The sequence below is a fragment of the Pieris napi genome, chromosome 8 (genome assembly GCF_905475465.1).
Source record: "Pieris napi chromosome 8, ilPieNapi1.2, whole genome shotgun sequence".
Classification (NCBI taxonomy): domain Eukaryota; kingdom Metazoa; phylum Arthropoda; class Insecta; order Lepidoptera; family Pieridae; genus Pieris; species Pieris napi.
The window spans coordinates 7,302,601-7,323,888 of record NC_062241.1 but is presented as its reverse complement, the minus strand read 5'-3'; the positions used below and the strand labels follow the sequence as shown (position 1 = coordinate 7,323,888).

The following is a 21,288-nucleotide window of genomic DNA, read 5'->3' as shown; positions in this document are numbered from 1 at the left end:
ATGCCTAGTCATATTAGTCATAATTTTACCTCATAAATGTTATGTACTGTTGTGTAACACATTTTTTAAGTTATATATCCGCACAAAAAATAAACCACTTACGTCGTTTACTTTGTGCTTGTGTTTTTTACGAGTTTTCTATCCTTTCCCTCAAATGTTTATCCTTTTTTCGGTTACGAAAAGTTATTAAAACGTATGTTGGCCTGTCAATGGTTTACTCTAGGATATCAAGCCACTCACGAGTACGAGCTTTACTTTTACTTCAGACGTAATTATCGTAAGCCATTTTTCTAATTATCTTGACACAGATCCCAGGTGACATTCCTAATACAAGTAAATCTGTTCCGAGCACTAGTCACGTTATCTTATCTATCCGGTCAAATATTTAGAACTGGCCAATATTGCACAATTTACAAAATACATTAATGTTTTACCATTTCGATAAGCAATTTATGTAAGTGTTGCATTAATATCAACAATACATTGACAGTTTAACGAAACTTCAATAAACTCCTCATTTCGAAAAGTTAAAACTGCCATAATTGGGTTTTCTCGCGCAGCCCTTTAAGCATTCTTTAAATAAAATAATTTGATATATATAAATTATAATTAATCGTTACCAATTTGAGTCCCAAAGCATTTATTGAAACATTTATTGGAAGGAGTCAAACGGGTAGGAGGCTCACCTGATGTTAATTTATACCGCTGCCCATGGACATTCTCAATGCCAGAGGGCTCGCGAGTGCGTTGCCGGCCTTTTAAGAATTGGTACGCTCTTTTCTTGAAGGACCCTAAGTTGCATTGGTTCGGAAATACTTCAGTGGGCAGCTGGTTCCACAAAGAAGTGGTGCGCGGCAAAAACTGCCTTGAAAAACGCTCAGTTGTGGAACGACGGACGTCGAGGTCATACGGGTGGAATTTCGTATTCTGCCTCGACGTCAGATGATGAAACTCAGCTGCAGGTATTAATCCGAACAACTCCTCTGAACACTCTTCATGGTAAATGCGGTAGAAGATGCATTATTAAAATAAAATAATTTTAATTTACTATGTATCGAAGCAACAAAGTCATTCTTAACAACCTTACTCGTAACAAAGCAAATGAATTTGTAATCTGTTTTTCTGCATTTGTTTCTCTGTGCTGTACGAATTAACTGATTTAATTCTTCTATTCCAACCTTTAGACTGACTAACTGATAAAATGCTTATGTAAACATAAAAGAGTCATTATCCTACCTCACAGTAAATTACTCCACAAATACCAATAAAGTTTGTTGTAATCACCTATTAGAATGCCAATATCATAAATTTGCCTAAAATGATAAGGAGAGACAAAACAAATTACCAGTTTAGCTGGTCTATTGAAACGTTAAGGTTCTGATAAGAGTTTGATAAACTAAAATGGTGCATATTACAAGACGTATATGGATGCTAATTGTATAATGGTAACGTACTTTAGATTCCAAACATGGCTAAGAATCTAGTCTAGATAAGACTTGCAAAGCTTGAAAAGCTTTAGTTAAGGATTCATATAGCATTTTGATTAGTAAAACTTTAACCGTTTTGACCTGTTTTGAACACAGACGTTTACTTGCTGTCTGCATGAATCTGCTGACAACCAGTCAAGATCTCACGGAGTGTTGCACCCACACACCCAAAAAATACATAGACATAAAAAACTACGCCCACTTGCTTCTACAGTCACTGACCAAGCACGGAGCCATTGCAATTTGTCGACAAGAATATTTTACCGGTGCTGAAATGCTCCGTAGATGAAGATCGTCGTTGCGAAACCGCTACGCGCTGTCGGTAACAGAGCGGCACTATACCCAAAATCATTCATAGAAACTCCGTTTATGATAATGTATGGCCTTCTATAAACTTAACTTTTAATGGTGTTAAAAAAAATTAATGAATTTTGAAAGATCTATTTCCCGTTTAATATAGACTAGCGTTCAGTCCCGGCTGCACGGCTGGGTAATTATTTTATATTCTTTTGTAGATTTGCTCTATTTTGCTCTCATTGTCAATAGTTTCCACAGCGTACGCGATACAGGGATTTTTGGTATTTTCCACAAATTTGGTTACATTATCCAAGTTTTCATACGGACCCTTTTATCAGAATATTAAATAGCTTTTAGTTTCGTCAGGGATAACGTAGTTGTAATACGTGTAACGTGTTTTAATGGTGAAATAATTTTTGAAGTCGGTTCATTTGTTTTGGAAAATGTTCAATGCAAAGAAACAATTAAATATTTCCTTTTTATAATATAAGCATAGAAGTGTAATTTATCCAACAAAAATGGAAACCATATTTGTTCATCAGGGTGGCCACAAAAGCACTTGACTTTGAAAATAATTGCGTAGTACACGAGTAACGTTGCAGACGTCACTGCAGGACCTTTAAGGGATAATAGGGCTGTCACTCGCAGTGCCTTTGTTTTGTTTAATTAACAATTGTATGAAACGCTAACATATTAGATTGTTACGTGATTTCGTTCGATATTTCATATACCTTTTATATGAAATATCGTATATTTCGATAACCTTGAGATGATTTTCAGCCGAAGTCAACATTACTTAAAAGTTTTCTTAAACTCTTTTCTTTTATTTATGAGTTATTAGAAAATATAAGCCCTAAAATCTAAAATTGTATGTACGGATTTATTTGTTAATTATTGCATTTTTTTTATTCAGTCGTATTCGGTGACGAGTATCTACTACTGTATTTAAATTATGATATTATTAACGTCAACAACTATAAATAAAATTGGAAGCATATTATACGTTTCTTAAATTTTAAGAATTTATATTGATAGTTAATTCTCAATAAAAACTCTACATTTTTCTTATTCTATAACTCAATGCGTTTGTCATTTGTCAACCCTACATTAAGCTCTGTGTACTCAAGACAAAATTAATATTAAATCCTAGATGAAGCTTGTGGTTCAGTGTATTCTGTATTTAAATATTAATGTCTACGTGCGTTGAAGTCAGCTGACCGTGAATTTAATTGTAGGTAATTACAAAACATAGTGCCGTTTTAGTAATGAACTCGCCCGCAGCTGTATTTTACTACAGGATACCGTAAATTAACAGTCTATGTCAATAAACAATAGGAACAAATTGAAATACAAATGCATACTAGTCTAAACTGTAGATAGCTTAGCATCTGATCATATTCTTAAATAACTTTTAAGTATGACACCTATCAAAAATGTATTGGATTTAATTGACATACAAAGTTCGCCTAAAGCGGGCCATAGACGGACCGCATGTTTCAGTCAAGACCGACTGCAAAATGCGGTTTGCTCAGGAACTTCTCGAGCGGTCCGTGTATTGCGAATATGAATTTAGTATGGAAACTGCAGATCGCCGTGCGGCGACCTCTCTACAGCAGTCGGTATTGACTGCAACATGCGGTGCTTTTCTTTCTCCCATCTTACCCTAAGCCAACAGCTTACGCCTGAACTTTTCTGAAAATCCCAGTCAAGTAGCAAATTGGAGCTGTGATTAATAATAAATCTATATTTCGTAGCTTTATCAACAGCAAATAGGTCCCATGTTTTAATAACAAGATAGAACTTGAGTTCATATAAGTGATTACACTCCATTTTATAATTTGGGAGCTTAAAAATACAGATTATTTTTAGGTGGATCAGCCCTAAGTAAAAAGAGAAATGTAATAGCTAAGGGCGCAAACCAAGTCACCATTCAAACCATATCTAGAAATCAAAGTAACTAACCATAAACGTACAGAGGACAGTTAAATACACTCTGACCTCATTTTGAATATATTCTATGGGAATTCACGATTTTACATCAACAAACCGTTGTTATACCTATATAACCTGCAAATAGGGTATGGAATCTAAATATTAAAATTGTATTTTTATAAAGTCAACATGTTTTTATTGTATTATTTATTTTTTTATTATTGTAATATTTTTTTTCGTATTATTATAATTCATTTATATTAAAATTATACTTGATTGACACAAATTTTTTGGTTACTTTTTGCATTTAATATATTCATTACTAGCTACTCTCGCGAACTTCGGTTTGCCATAATATGATTTATTTAATAAGCCTATCATTTAGTAGTTACATATAGAGCATTTTGCTATGCTATCTCTAAGAGACTGTTCGTTCTTAAAATTTAAGTACTAAATAAAACAATTTTTATTTCATTTAAATATTTTTCTAATCTTTCTCTTCATTAAAACCGTCTTCAGAGTTCAGACAGAAAAAACAAATTCGAATTGGTTCAGCCTTCTTCGAGTTTAGCGCTCAGCTACATATATTGCGATAATTTTTTTTTATATAGATAACTATAATAATAATAATAATAATAATAATAATCTTTATTGACATATTTGTAATTACAGAAATCCTATGAAGACTCTGACACCTAAACTAGGCTTTAGTGCCTGTATCTCAGGAGTCAGTGGCTTCTCCCAATATAATTCGTAACAAGTGTCAAGAGAGCTTATTCAAAATTTTACAAGACAATACTTTTTATAGACATTTGTAAATTCCAGATATTACATCTAATTATCTTCTTACACATAATATACTTAAACAAAATAACATATATTAAAAAAAATGTTTCAGTATAAATTACAATGAATATAATAGGTAATAAAATAGGTACATACACATAAAATACTAAAATACATAAATATACATAATACATAAATATACATAATTATACATTTTACATATGGGTATATGTAACACTAGTATAAATATATAAATTATACACATAATTAATGAATCAAAATAACTAAAATATTATTGTAGCATGTTAGTTAAATAGATCTTCTGTTTCCTCATAATTTAAAGACAAAAGCCAAGTCTTAACAATTGATTTGCAGTCATGTAGTGAAAGAGGGTAGAAATTTAATTTTTTGTTTATTTTATTATATAGAAAGACTGAGAGAAATGCTCGTTGTCGCCTTGCGAAGGAAGTACGGAATTTTGCTGTGGGGAGTACATTTGGTATACAGCGTTTGTTACTGCAAACCTCTGGGTTATAAGGGGTATGGACATGTTGTTTGGCTATTATATTAAAGACGAATAACTGTCTAACACTGAGGAGCTCACACTGTTTATATAAAAGTGTGGTTGAAAATCTGTAGGGTTTGAAAGTCATTACTTTTAGTAAAGATCTGTGGGCTCTTTCAAGCTGAATTAGATGTGACTTGCACGCTCCACCCCACACGCTCACGCAGTATCCAATAACCGATTTTACTAAGGCAAAGTAAACAGTGCGGAGTAGTTCAAATTCCGCGGCAAAACGTAATTTTTTGAATGTCCAGATTAGTTTTCGCGTGCGTGCCGTTATAATCTCAATGTGAGGAAGCCAACTCAATTTATTATCTAATTCGATACCGAGGTATTTAATGGTATTGGATTTTGTTATATTAATGCAAGTACAATTGCGCTCAGAGACACATATGTGTATTTTAAGATTAATATCAGTCATATGGGAATTAATAGTTTGGAACTGAATATACGAAGTTTTAGAAATATTTAAAGTAAGTAAATTTTCCCTGAGCCATCTAGCCACCTTCTGCAGTCCGCTTTCGGCAATATTTTGTATCTCGGTCCAGGTGTCCCCATAAAAAACTATAGCCGTATCATCGGCATAGGTAAACAACCTGCAACTAGTTAGGGACATATTACATAGGTCGTTTATGTAAATAAGAAAAAGACTTGGACCAAGAATACTGCCTTGCGGAACTCCAAAAGTTACATTTGCGTCGGAACTAATATGATTATTAATCTTAACCCTTTGCACCCGACCACTAAGGAAATCTTTAAAAATAAGCAGGGCTGAGTCTCTTATTCCAATTCGCTCCAATTTGTCCACAAGTATAGGTATTGAGACGGTATCAAATGCCTTGGCAAGATCGAGGAAGACACCAAGGCACTTTTGTTTCCTGTCAAGTTTTTCTGTGACAAACTCAATCAAGCTACCCACAGCGTCTTCTGTTGACATACCCATTCTGAAACCAAATTGTGAGCTGGACAGAATATTGTACCGATTTAAAAACTGTATTAACCTCACGTTAAGCATCTTTTCTAGGATTTTTGATAGTGCTGTAAGCACAGAAATCGGTCTGTAGTTTGCAACACAATCCCGTGCCCCACCCTTGTGAACAGGAGTAATGAGAGACCTTTTAAAGACTTTTGGAAAGCAGCCTTCCCTAAAACATGTCTGAAACAAGATAGTAAGCGGCGATACAATGACATGTCTTACCATTTTTAGAAATCGAGCTGGTATAGAGTCCCAACCAGTGGCACAATCATTTTTTAAGCTTAAGATGAGAGATTCCACCTCAACCTCATCTGGTGGCATTAGTACGAAGGAGTTAGTCAAGCAATTAGATCTTGTACATATGTAGTTATACTTACACCCTGTAAGTTTTTCAGCCAGCTCTCTACCAACATTAGAAAAATAACTATTTATGTCCTCAACCGCATCCAATGCGTTACAATTCCTAATTAACTCATCGGCAGAAGATTTTTTACTTGAACTATCGGTGACATATTTTATTGCAGCCCAGGTTTCTTTATTTGATTTTGCACTTTTTAATAAGAATTTATCGTGTTCGCGCTTCAATTTTCTAAGTAATGAGCAACAAAAATTCCTGTACCTTTTATAGGTTATTTTAAGAATTTCATTTTGGGGGTCCCTTTTTAAATTAAGATGCAGTTTATCCCGGTGACGGATACAGCGAAGTAGGCCCGGAGTCATCCAGGGCTTAAGAGATTTTTTGCGCCTGGGTACACGGACTTTTTCAGTGTTAGCTTTAATAGCAGATGACAGAATTTCAACAAATCGAGTCGCAGCAGACTCGGCGTCTTGCTTGTTAGTCATAAAAGTAAAATCAGCCAATTCAACATATTTTATAGCTTCACTAAAATTTACTCTTTCAACAATGGAAGGGCACTGAGTATTAGTCCGTTTACTGTTAAGGGATAGATTTATTAGAATAGAGTCGTGATCAGTTACGGTGGAATTTATAACTATAACACTAGTTTGTAAAACAGTTTTAACCATTACATGATCGAGACAATTGCTTAATCGTGTTGGATATGTGTGGCCTGGCAGAAAACCCAATTCGCTGGTTAAATTTAAGTAAGAGTTACTGTTTCTGTCACCGTTTCCAGGTTTTATATCGATATTTATATCACCTATTAAAAATATATTCTTAGATTTTATAGATTTAACAATATCATTCAAAGCATTCAAAAAGCGCTCAGAGTAGTAAAAGGATGGTGATCTATAAATAGCTAAAAGTACAATATCTGGTACTATTTTAGCTAGCAGAAAGTTAGCATCTTTAGGATTAGGTTCTTCAATTTCGCAATTTATATTTTGTTTAGCATAAATTATAATACCGTCATTTTGATTTAAGCATTTTTTTGTGAAATAAGAATTATAATCCTTGAGACTGGGTATGGGTTTATTATCGTTTAACCAGCATTCAGTTAAAATTATTATATCTGGATCAAAGTACAGACGAGCTATATGGGCCAAGAATGCATCAATATTTTTGTAAACGCTACGGATATTTTGTGTTATAATTTTTAGGGAGTTTCCTGATTTTTTTACTAAATCATTACAATTATTTATATCACAACTGTAGGCAGTTGCCACTGTTATATTATCAATATCATTATTTATATTATCAATAAATCTAGCCATTTGTAAAATATTAAGCTTTTTGTCGCAGCTACTCGTGTCTGAGAAATGCTGACATTTTTACAAAGATAAGATCTCGATTTCAACATGATCACTAGACTAAGAATGTATAATTTTTTAGTTATGTAAAATACAATACAATGAACAGAGTATAAGTATGTATATAAAGTAAAACAATAATATAATATATAAAAAAATAAAATAATATCTATAAAAACAATAATTAAGTGCCGGATTTTCACAAACAGGAAAGTTATCGTAGGCCGGCGGAGTTTCCTGGGGGCCTCAAAAAGTCATTGTTTTAGACGAAGTTTATTTAAATCACCCTCACTATCAATTCTAATATGCCGTTTACCTTCATCTTGTCTCAGGTAGGTTCTTCCAAATGAGGTCCAGCAGAATTTATATCCATTTTCCTGAGCAAATGCACGAGCCAGATAATTTAATCGTTTTCCGCAGGGTGATAGACATTCTGAAATAAAAAATGGCTTTGCTGGTCCTTCCAAACTTAAGTGTGCCGTGTTCAATTTGTTTGCAGAATTCATTTTGTTAAATTTGCGTGCCTTTTCAATAATACCATCTTTCAATATAACGCTGCCCAATTCCACAATAATTGCTCCATGTCCAGTTTTACTTTTTGTACGATAAATATCCTTAATATCCTGTTTCTGTATGGGAAAATCAATAACATCTGCAGCTTTTGAAGCAATTTTACATAAACTATCCTTATTTTCACCGGTAATCTTAGGAATATTTCTTAGTTCAAGTTTAGTTGAGGCAGACGTTCGTTCCAGCGACTCGATTTTCTTTTCAAGCTGATCAATATGCAGACGATCTTCATTCCTCTGTTTTTCCAACTTCTCGTATTTAGCTTTCATATCTTCGTACTGCTTAGAAACAAAAGCAATGGAGTCTTTTATTTCTGTATTTTGTGTCAAGATTTCTCTCATGGAGGATTGCAAGGAGGTGAATTTACTTTCATTTTGAGAGTTTGCTTTAGCAAGCATATCCTTAATTTCGGTTATGAATTTTTTAATATAGGACTCATCCTGCTTGCGCCTCATAGTTACATTGCTTCGCTCCTCATTAGATAAATCTGGCGCGGAGCCCGAAAAAGAAGCTTTCGGCGCGTTCAACCTAGCTTCCTTTAAGTCTTCGGGAGTGGGGGTGCTGGGAGGTGTGCGCTTAAGAGGCATATTTCTGACAAAAGATGACACCAGAGTACACGAAAAAATAAACTTGGACCAGCCCCCTATAAATTTCCGCTACCCGCTATCGCTTATGAATTACGGCAACTTACAAAGCTTGCGTATCGATGATGCGCGCAGACGGAGCGTACAACTTAAGCTGTCTCACAAGTGTTGTCCCGTTCGCACAGATGCACTTACTGCAACGCAACTCATGCGCTCCTGGTACACACCTTAATTTATTCGCACGGAATTTATTTTTAATTTGATTTTTAAGTTATAAAACAAATAGAATGCACACGTCTAAACGCTTCCGCGGTCCAGGGGGGAGAGGATCTACTAATCACGTGATTTAGATAGTTCTTATGTTTTATTTTTTGTTTTAAAAACACATCGCACTCAAATAAATGCCTTATGTATTCATTAAGAAATATATATATATATATATATTTATAAGACATTTACGATAAAGGAGTATTGTTAATGCTACTGCCATTACAAATGGTTGTTAGATTAAATTACAGCTTAAAGTCCACTACTGTCTAGCGAAACAATGTCACCTCAGCGATCACAAAGGCGATAGTTCTAAATCGAACACAATTGTAAAATAAAATAATAGCCCGAACATTAGTATGATAATCGTGAATTATTAACTGTAACCCGAGAATCGTGTAAGTGATACCGCAGACATGGTAAAAATGCAAAATTTGCAATGTTTTAAAGTATAATCTCTATATATATAAAATTCTCGTGTCACAATCTTCGTTCCCATACTCCTCCGAAACGGCTCGACCGATTCTTATGAAATTTTATATTCATATTCAATAAGTCTGAGAATCAGCTACTATTTAGCTTTCAAACACCTAAGTGATAAGGGGTGTCCAACCCCAAAAAAATATTTTTAGGGGTGGACCTATTATTTATTATTGTAGATAGTTATTTTTATTGAACTAAAAAAATGTTTCCTAGAAATAATATACATGACAAAACAAACGTTTGCCGGGTCAGCTAGTACGTATATGATATTAAGAGATAAATTTATTAATGTTGAATTAATTTCTTAGTAATATTTTTATTTTGGCATATACGCTTAACGCCTAGTTGTCTGGCTTAAATGTAGAGTTCACACTGGTCTAATCGAAAGATAATTAAAAAATTTGGAAAAGGGGTGAGTCTCATCTGATATTAAGTGATTGCCAATGGACACTTACACCAAAAGCCTCGCAAGTGAGTTGCCGACTTTTTAAGACTTGGTTTAGTATCAGCTTATCTTAACATAGATAAAGTAGGTATTTTAAAATATGCCTTGATTATCAAACACTGATAATTTCAAGCAGATTTCATGTGAGTTTTTCAACATCCGACCAAGTCATATATTTGTATGTAGAGTAGGCGTTAAGTCCTTAAAGTGCTGTATATAAAGCAGCCTTAAAGCCTACATCAATAACACGCAAAACCATGTCACAGATTAACAATAGACAGCGATAAAGTATAACAAATATGGCAGCATTATTACTATTAATAATGAACTGTGATAATCGTTTGACGGGTCAGTTTTGTTTGTATAGTGGCTTTCTAAACGAATGGACATGTTTGCATTATCTTGTGCGAAAAGAAGGGCGAGATGCGTAAATATGAACATCAAACTATACAGCGATCGTAGTAGTTTAATGTATTTAACTATGACGGAATGAATCAATTAATAAATTGGGTATATCTTAATATATATAAATTACGTGTCACGTTGTTTCTCCGCTATGGACTCCTAAACTACCGAACCGATATCAATCAAATTTGCACACCGTGTGGAGTTTGATCCAACTTAAAAGATAGGTTAGCTTAAATCTCAAATTATACCCGCAATATTATTTTATTGCAAATTATTTGTTTATTATTTGATAGTCACAATTCTAACAGATGGCGCTGTGTTGAAATTACCAACGTTCCACATAAGCTACAATTTAATGGCATAACCACCAAAAAAGCATGGTGGTCCCTATGACTGGTGTTCTCTTACCGTTTCCCTTGAATAGTTTACTACTAATTAATATAACAAAAACCTTAGCCACAGCAACGCTTGGCCGGTCTGCTAGTATATTATATATATAAAGGTAATATGGTGGAATATGTAATAGAACCCGCGTCACGTATTTAGCTCCCAACCCCATTTCACTGCACTTACTTCGTTGGCGCAAACCGAAGTGTGTTAGTATTTTAAAACACAAACTAACACTATTATATTTATACATGTTCATTCTAACATCTGACAAAGCGTAGCCATTAAAAGTCACTGCGTATATTATTTAAGTAATTTTGAAAAAAAAACAGTGCTTAAAATTAAACGCCACCGACTTTTTCAGTCTAAGGAATGTGTTCAGTGCGCAAATAGTCCATTGGCCAACAGCCGGGGTTCGCGACCTCAGGGATGAGAAACGCACGCTCAAGCCACTGGGCTAACAATGCTTCCTGCAATTTTTTCAATTTATAAATTGTTCTAGACTACTGCACTTGCGACTTACCTATTAGTTGTTTCATTTAAAAAAACTTATCTAAGTTTTTCACAATTACATTAATTAAATTCTGATAACGCTGTTAAAAGCAGTTAAATAACAGTTCAACGAACTCTTTATTACAAAAAGTAGCTGATAAAACAAATTATTGATAGAGCGGTATCGTGTTAATTTAAAGATAAGTCTGTGTTTAACGGATGTCACGGAATCGAAATCTGGGCAATCTAGATACGCTTAATAGCTCTTAATAAACCTTCGAAGACCGAGAGTGATTGAAGCATTTATTTATTATATTTATTTATACTTTATTACCTTATTCAAAAACAAACACATAACAAAAATAAAAAAAGCAGGTTACAAAAGTTATAATGCAACGGGCGGCCTTATCGCTAACAAGCTATTTCTTCCAGGCAACCCTAATGTGGAACAATGAAAAAGAAACACCTACAGACGGTAGAGTACAAGAAATGCAAAAATTATTAACAAAAAACAACTCAAAATAACACGTTACTATAACTAAAATAAAATAAAGTCTAAAGAAAAAATAACAATAATATGTATTCATAAACAAAAATTTAAAATACAATCAAAAGGTTAAAAGAGTCACAATAATTAAAGCATTTACTTGGGCTTTATATAATTCGGCATATATAATATTTTTACTATAGGATCTACAATTTGCTCTGATTAAGGACCAAGTAATCTTAAAGACGTAAATGGTAGCAGTAACTTCAAATCAAGTTCAAAAATTATAAGCCATATACATAGTGTTAATTAATCTATATGAATTCTTAGCACCATGATGAAAATTACACTGTCTCCGAAGAGGATCCAATTTTATTCACAAGCAGGCGCTTGTTTTTACAGAACAGAGGGCAAACGGGCAGGAGGCTGATGGTAAGTGATACCGCCCACCATGGACACTCTCAATCAGTGGCGGATTTACCAGCAGGCTGAGTAGGCTGGAGCCTAGGGCGGCAAATTTTAAGGGGCGGCAAATTTCGTTCATAAATGTTTATTTCGGTTTACAAATTAAAAAAAAAAAATTATACACACACATAATACGAATTTCGAAAATTGGGGAGAAATATATTTAATAAAAATCGACATATTCTCATATACAGTGCTAATTAATAAATATTTCAACATCTCTGCATGAACAATTCCTAAACGCTTTACTAATTGTACATTAATGATTATGAACTTTTAGAATATCGCGGTTTGATATCATAATCGAAATTTAGTAATTTTTACATATTATATTCTTCACCGATAACTGCTATAATTTTTTCTCCGTGTACCTAATAATTATGAGATCTGCTTACCCAATTCAATCGATATAATATCGATGGTCTAATAAAAATACTGACTAAAATTGACTAATTTTAATTAAATAAAAAACTAGTTCAATATCTTATCTTATCCATACGATATGGCATTAAAATTAAGTATTGGCATTAAAAAAAGTATTGTAATGCTTTTTTCTTAAATCATAATACTAACAAATAATAAAGAAAAGATATATTTATTGTATTGTTTTTAAACTGTGCGTGTAATAATAAATGTTAATCAACGTTCCCAAATGTATGTTTTTTACGTAAGTTTAATTCATATTTTGTAAGTATTGTATAGTTTTAAGACATACCTTACCTTACTTTAAAAGTGTTATACGATTGAGATATTTTTTCCTTAAAATAATGTTTTTTGATAATTCTTTGCTGTACAAATAATCAAGGATCTAACACGGTACCATAGTTCTCAATAATAATACCTATATGGGAAAAGTTGATGTAACGAGGATGATGGAGCACAAATTATAAAGTTGGAATTTTATTGATAGAAAATTGATATGATTGTGGACTAAGATATCAAAATTTAGAGGCGGCAAAAATTGAATAGCCTACGGGCGGCAAATCTATAAATCCGCCACTGCTCTCAATGCCAGAGGGCTTGCGAGTGCGTTGCCGGCCTTTTAAGAATTGGTACGCTCTTTTCTTGAAGGACCCTAAGTCGAATTGCTTGATTGGAACCCGCAAGGAAAGTGGAAGTGTGGCCGTCCCAAGTTAACGTGGCGTCGTACAGTTGCAGATGAGGCAAAGAGAGTCGAAAATACGAGCGAGGTGAAGTACAATGGAGACTCACTGTGATCTCTTCCCCTTTCCCTTCCCATTCTCTTCTTCTTAAGTCAAAAGTAAGTCTTGACGAACATTCAATACTTGACTTCAGCAAGCTTACTACGTGATAGTGAACAATCGCGGCAGATTAGAAATTTAAATAATTGTATGGAATATATTTCTCGTGACGTGTTTTTGTTAAATCAATAATTATTAATTTTTTTGTGTAAAGTGGTAAGTTTTCAGCTTAAATGTATGTATGATGTTCCTGGGCCTCGTGTTTTGTTGTAAAATTTTGTATTACTATATATAATTTATGTATTTGTATCTTAATGGTAAAATTGATTTTATAAATTCGCCACATAGGTTATATTCATAATTATGTCTCCAAACTATAAAGTAAAGTCACGTGTCTTAAATAGTATACGAAATAATGAGTTTAATTAGAAAAGTTCACATTGGTAGGCTTCTCACGTCTTATCAGCTGCATTCCGTCTTCACTTGATTGATAACATTGTATCAAGTACGGTGCACATATACCGGATGGAAATAGTAAAAACGACTAACCAATCTAGAATCGTTTTAAAAACGAACATTTAATGTAACATTATACATTAGATCCTTTTATATGCGATTGTTAAGTAACGAAGCGATTATTAAAATTATTAATAACACTTATTATTTTTCATACAATATCTCTCAATGTAGTACATATAGTATACAGTAAGCATTATAAGTTACGCAAAAAATTTGTATCATCAGACGTTACGATGTGCCTTATTGTAAATTGTGCTATTGTACTGAAACTGCAATACAAAAATAATAATATTCTATTTTGGGTATTAGTTATAAATAGCCTACCGATTCTTTAAAATATTAATTATTTATATATCTTAAAGGTCATATTGCACACAATCTTATATACAAATTAGACGCTTAAAAATATACAGGAATATAAAACAATTACTGTGAATACAACACCGAAAAGTAAGAAAATATAATAAAATCACTAGTAGTAATATTTATTTATTTTCCTTCCTTTGAGACATGAGGACATTCTATAATCCACTGTTCTCGTATAGAATAAGCAGCAAAAAGTCCTGAAGACGTGACTGAAATGTTAAATCTAAGACTTGATTTCTTGCATCTATTATGAATTGCATAATAAGTGAATTCCTTTGCGTATACAATGAAACGTCATTGAATAATATTGGTGAGAAAGCATATTCCATATACAAGCTTGGCATTACTAATACGTAAAGAATTTATAAAAAAGTGATAAAAAAATATATTTTTAATAAATAAACCTTGGCGATTTAAAACAGTGACGTAGAGTTTGTTCCATGCCCATGATTTGAGAACTGGCAGGAAATGTAAATTAAAAAGATTTTTTTCACAGACATTGATAAGTGTATAAGTTACCTACATGAATATATTATATTTTATATCATACCACAGACAAAAATCCAATACGAAAACTTTGTTTATGGATTCTTTATGGCACACATAATAAATTTGAAAGACGCATATGATCTATAGTCACAGATGTTAATACGTTTATGGCTGTACTAAGATACAACCTACGCAAGACGCGTTCACGAAAATATCAGACTGATAAAATTGTCATAAATGTGATATCAGACACATTGAAAGAGATCAAATCTGAAAAAGGTTGTTACTAATCCTAACTTTATAAACCCTTTTTATTATTATGAAGACAACAATGTATATCGCAGATAGTAGTAATAAACAAGGTAAAATATAGGGTACCTAATCGAATAGTGAATATATTGAAAATGTATTTTTGATTAGTTATTAATTATTTAGAGCCGTATTTTCTTTGTGGCTTAAGCGTGTGACTCTCATCCCTGACGTCGTAGGTTCGATCCGCGGCTGTGCTTGGAGTTTCTTTCTATGTGCGATTTTAACATTCGCTCGAACGGTGAAGGAAAACATCGTGAGGAAATCAGCTTGCCTTAGACCGAAAACATAGACGACGTATCAGATCTGATTTATTTTATTTTTATTATGAAGACAAATATGAAATAAAAACAAGAATATTGTTTCTTAGGTAATCGATTTTATAAGTAAATGTGAATAAAATAAAACCTAGGGCGGAAATGTTTTTACAAATAGCAGTATTATTTGGTCAGCACTTTATAAAAATGCATTATTATTTTGGAGTTTCTCGACAAAGATGTACAATATTATATTTATTTTAACTCTTGGGGTCCCAGCAACAGCAAGTAAATTGAGACCATTCGTCAGTTAGTTGGAGCATTAATATAAATGCGAATTCTCCAACACTTACTTGTAAAGATAATTGCGCAGACGATTAGCGCACCTTAAACGTATTTATAACCATTTAAATAACATTATAAGTTGTGCAGTAATGGTATTTTAGAGGTTTAAAACCGGAGCAAGAGCAACAGCGGTCAGCAACACACAAGAAAAATTAAATGGAAGATCTTGGATTTTTTTGAAATATTGGATCAATTAGTGGGTTTAAGTGTTAGATATCTTACTGTCTTTGTGGCTGGGTTCGTAATGAAGAGTGCGTATATCCGTTTTGAGAACGATTCGTGACTAAACTATAATTTAGTATAAGCAAATACCGGGCATATTAGGTTCGGCATATGCCGCAATATGTCGGCCAAAAGTCACGCTATTATTATAAAAACAAACATGATATTAATTAGAAAGCAAGCAATAACTTTACCCACTTTTGAACATGATTATATTCATCTATTTTCGAAATGAAGTTTCTGAAAACGCATGAAATTAAATTTAAAAATAGAACTTCAAGAATTTCGCTAACGAGTAAAATTGTATGCTTTTATTGCTTTGTTGTCTCCAGCGATAATGGATGGATCCATCGTGGTCATAGATTAAAAATATAGACAACAAATAATTTTACAATCCGGTAATATATCATATACCTTAGGTATATGATATAATATACAATATATATTGAGAAAAATTGGCATCGGATAATTTAATGGTATTTATTTAAACATGGATGTGGTCGACGCGTGGATAAAAATGTGATTCGGAATCTGGTTACCGGACACAGTCATAATATTGCAACATTAATGTGCTTAACATTCGCGTATAGCCTGGGAGGTGGAGTGAAATTCATTTATCAACATCATTTGTTTTAGAAATACTATTTTAAAACATATCACTGAAGTTTTTACATACTATATAGCATAGTTATATTCTGAACCTCTAGAATGGAATCTTAGCAACATAAGGATTTTTTTTTAAATTTATTTATTTTACAGAATAATATAGTAAATTCATAATATCATCATTAGAAAACCGCTGTTTGTATAAATGTAACCATAGCAGTTTTGTTTAGGAACGCGACAAATGCATTCACACTCCCGATCAATGTGATAAATCATAAAAAGGTTTTATATAATTACAATATTTGTATATGTTTACGTAAAATTGTAAATACCGTTAGATTGTAATCTATCTCGCGAGATTATAAACTGTCGAAAGATTGTGAACCTCAGCGTAGTGCTTACAATTTAACTTATTATTATTCGGTAGATTGTAATCTATCGAATAATAATTGATAGTTATATATATAGTCATTGAGCTAGTTTATATAAGTAAAGGAATCATAGGTTGGTCTTTACCAGAACCTGATTCTAGTTAACATGATTTTCTTTTAAAATAACTTAATTTATTGTAGCTCATATTGTTATGTAGTTTTGGTAAACTTGGAACCACTTCTCTACTTTTGATAGATCTGTAAGTGTAACATCTCTAACTTAGCATCTACTTGATTTTAAATAATAATTATTAGCTATACGCAGTGTTAGAGATGCTTTTGAGACCTAGTATGTAGTTACACACTTTTTTCATTCACTCACTGACTCACTCACTCACTTACACATTTGCACCCACACACTCACTTATTCACTCAGGCGTGTTGATAACAGTTGAAAAGTAAATAAAATAAAAGATGTAATTAAATTATATATAAATATATTTTAAGGAATTTATACTTAAGTTTGTTATGGGAACCTTGACACAGGTACTTCTTACTTAAAAGGGTTCCCAAATGTTACACATTGTAATACATATGTACTTAAAATGAATAAACAGATTTTTATTATTTTTTATTTTTAAGCTAACTCTTAAGCTGCAATGTCCGAATCGCCTTATCCATTGCGACGGCTCAATGACATCATCGCAATGGCCGCCACACATTGAATGGATTATCCGTGTTACCTATCTTTATTACCAATTCCGTACTATGAAAAACAAATGAATTTAAATTTTATCTTCGTGTATCCAAAATAGTACAATAGTGTGGAGTATGTACTTTCAGCTGAGGACCAATCAACCGTGCCAAAACATATCCCAAATAAGCTTATTGAAAAAAAAAATACAATACACTAAGTTTATAGTCCCTACGTGATTAAAAATTGTGCCAAGAAGGCCTATGAACAAACCCAAGTTTATATCCTAATATACTTCGAGTAATACTAATAAGTTAAAATATTTAAAAACTTATAGCAACAAAATCTAATCTGTATATAATATAATTTTATATTTCGAAGAATATTAAAATTAAGCATCAAATAATAATCTTATTAAAAACTGTCTTAAGTTGCTAATTGAATACCAATTAATATATGCGATAGGACGAAACAAATAAATATTTTGTAAGGAATTTTTAAGTGTTTTGTCAATTCCAGCAGGCTGATACGAATTAATCAATGACAGATGCAGAAATTCGTCCAGCCCACTTTAAAAAAAACTAAACATATTATTGATATTAAATTATTATTTTTTGTGCTAAAAAATTAGTTTTGCCCTCTTGCACTTCTTTCAACATTTTTTTACCGTTTTCTTTAATTAGGGTTGCCTGGGAGAGAATGTTTAGAATCCTTCCGTTGCGACATGAATTGTTTTTAAAAAGAAAAATTCATTTTTGTACGTTGTACGTACAAAAAGTATAAATAAATATTCAATTATGTATATACATAGTACCTATTTCCATTAATTATGTAGGAATCCGCGGAATTTCATTAGGTATCATTGTATAATTATTACACCTCGATACATAGTACCAATTATTCAAATAGGTTTACGTTAGGTATCCATCGCTTAGTCCGTGATTGACAAAATTGTGATTTATTATTAAATATTTTAAAAATAAATAGTACACAAGAACAGCATGTGTTCAATGAGACTGTAAGTAGTGTTATTGGACACGTATTAAGTTAGACTTAAATTACTTATAAGTCTTAAGTTAGGCTAGAACGTAAAGTTCCATGACGTCTTTTAATAAAGACATGTATAAAAAAAATGAAATATTTAATTGTCGATGAATCGATTATAGAAACAAAGATTTCTTCTAGTAAAAACAAATCCTGTGACGTTAGAATCCTTAGTCTTGGCCTTGGAACTCACAATAGGTGATCACCCTTTTGTGCTCCACTCGCGCCATCAGGTGTTGGGTCTAAGACGTGCTGCTTTCTTCATAGTAGCATCACCGTATACATTATTACATAGATTAAAAATCCATGATGCATTGTTTGAACGCACGATTTTCGGTCGAAAGTCGCGTCCCTCGTCACTAAGCGAAGACTACTACTGACTACTACTAAAATGCCTAATAAAATCATAAAGCTACTCTATATCCTATTGGTTATAAGTTAGTTTACTATGGAGTTTAATATAATATGATTACAAATATAAACCGCGATGCGAATTCTAATTCATCTCAAGTAGGTACTATTTTTTGTTTAGCATCTGACGTAAGCGATCAAATGATCTTCTTATCATTTAATTTTTGGTATTTCGCAAACACTTGACCTTGTCTAACTTAAATACACTTTAGATGATTTCAAAGGTCAATCATATTGATATTGCAATATACACAAAACCTTTATTATTTTTAGTTTTTCAACCTACTGTATGTTATGTGTTAGATAAAAGTGTTTGTCTATGACGCGGAATTTCGCTTGCATCATCTCGATTCCCATATGAATCATACTGAAATTCAATTTTGACGAGTTCTCAGTACTAATCTCGGGCCAATTTTCAATTGTAATAGTAATTTTCCTATTTGAATTTGCCAAAATCTACAATCTACCACGGGTATTGTAGTATATACTGGCAGTACATAAAAGTATTATTCAGAGTACACATTAATATTGTCTCTGTTAGACGCGTTGCCGCTAATAAGCTAGCTCACCTTGGTTAATATTTCCTATTTACCAACTATACGAATCGTGTTTTTGCCTGATTGTTTTTGATTAACGAATATTGCAAAAACGTAAAATTAACTTATATAACTAGTTGTGTATTGCGTAAAGCAAAAATATAAGCATAGATTTTATATTGTAAACAGAATTTTGGCGTAATTCTACATACTTTTAAAAAAAAAGTTACAAGAGAGACTTAAAGTAAAACCTCCGCATGAGTACCTTTCCGGCCCTTAGAAACTTGAAAATAGAGATAGATATTTAAATTTTCCATCAATAATTATAATAATCTTTAAATCTTCTCTACGGGAAAACCCTCCGCGCGCTTTTATCAAGAAGGCAATAACTACTGCGTTACATAGTATGCGAAATAAAACTTAAAGAAAATAAAACTTAGAATTAAACTGTAATTTGTCTATTTATATAAACAATCCCTGGTATTATAAATCCGTGAACACACTATTAGATAACAGGTATTATGTATTATACATAAAAGCTATATACACAATATTAGGCACCGTACAATAACATAAAATATCTTAAAACATATTTATATTCACCGCTAGTGATGTTCTAAGGTTACCAGAGGTCGAGGTCTCATAACACCTATTATTATGCAAACTTCTTATTTTTACTCTCGTATAATATAATATATGTATATGTGTCATAATAATAAATATAAGAATTCATAAGCATTAATATTAGATAGGAAATAAATTAGCCATTAAGTAATTGAGTTTGCTAAAGGAAAGTAACAGTTAATCAAATTAAATGACATTTATAAAGATGCAAAATATTTTAATGTAGGAAATAAATAGCCAGTTTTATTTGACATTGCAAAACCGGTTAATTTCAAGTTTATGATATATGACGTTATCGATTCATTTTTTTAATTTGCGTAAGCGCAGAAAAATGTACGTTTCCGATTGGTTTTATGCGCAGGTGTTTTATTAAGGAAGAAAAGATGACAAGGACATAAGGATTTATTACTTTTAAATGCGTGTTTTTATAGATCAATACTAATATGTGCAGAAGTAGAGTATCACAGGAAATACATTCAATTACTCGCATGTAATTTCAAGTGGGTTTACTTCTTTTCAAGTCTGATAACAACCTATTTTAATTATATTTAAAAAAAACGAAGTGTGCATAGATAGGGCATAATTACCGTTTTGCAAGGATAAAGCGAACAGCTCGTCGTCTTGCAACCATCGCAGCTCGCTAATTATAGACATATCAGCTTCGTACGACATCAATGTGTCATGATAACAGCATTACAATAGCACTAAAACACAATTTGAGTACACAACACTCGCATCACAACACTACACGTCTAGCGGTACTTGGGTTCAAATTATTCATACAAAAAATTTCCCGCCATACCTAAAACTAAATCGAACCACAAAATCGTTCCCGTACGATTCGTCAATTTTGACAGTTGCGATCGTAAGGTCGAGGTGAACGAACTATGCGCACGATCACAACGTGCGCAGTGCGTCGCTGTAGCACACTGACTAAACTTCATAACTTGAA

General features: G+C 32.5%; 1 protein-coding gene across 3 annotated transcripts in view; it reads right to left on the bottom strand.

The window, feature by feature from the left end:
* LOC125051523 (rho GTPase-activating protein 7) overlaps positions 1 to 21,288 on the bottom strand; it is a 205,243-nt gene that overhangs the window by 168,474 nt on the left and 15,481 nt on the right. Inside the window, exon 1 of one of the 3 annotated variants that reach the window (XM_047651897.1) lies at positions 20,924 to 21,256. The exons of the other annotated variants lie outside the window; for them this stretch is intronic. Coding sequence (XP_047507853.1) covers positions 20,924 to 21,008 — 85 coding nt within the window. The 5' untranslated portion in view covers positions 21,009 to 21,256. Of the gene's footprint in view, positions 1 to 20,923; positions 21,257 to 21,288 lie in introns of those variants that run through there. 3 annotated transcript variants of the gene reach the window in all.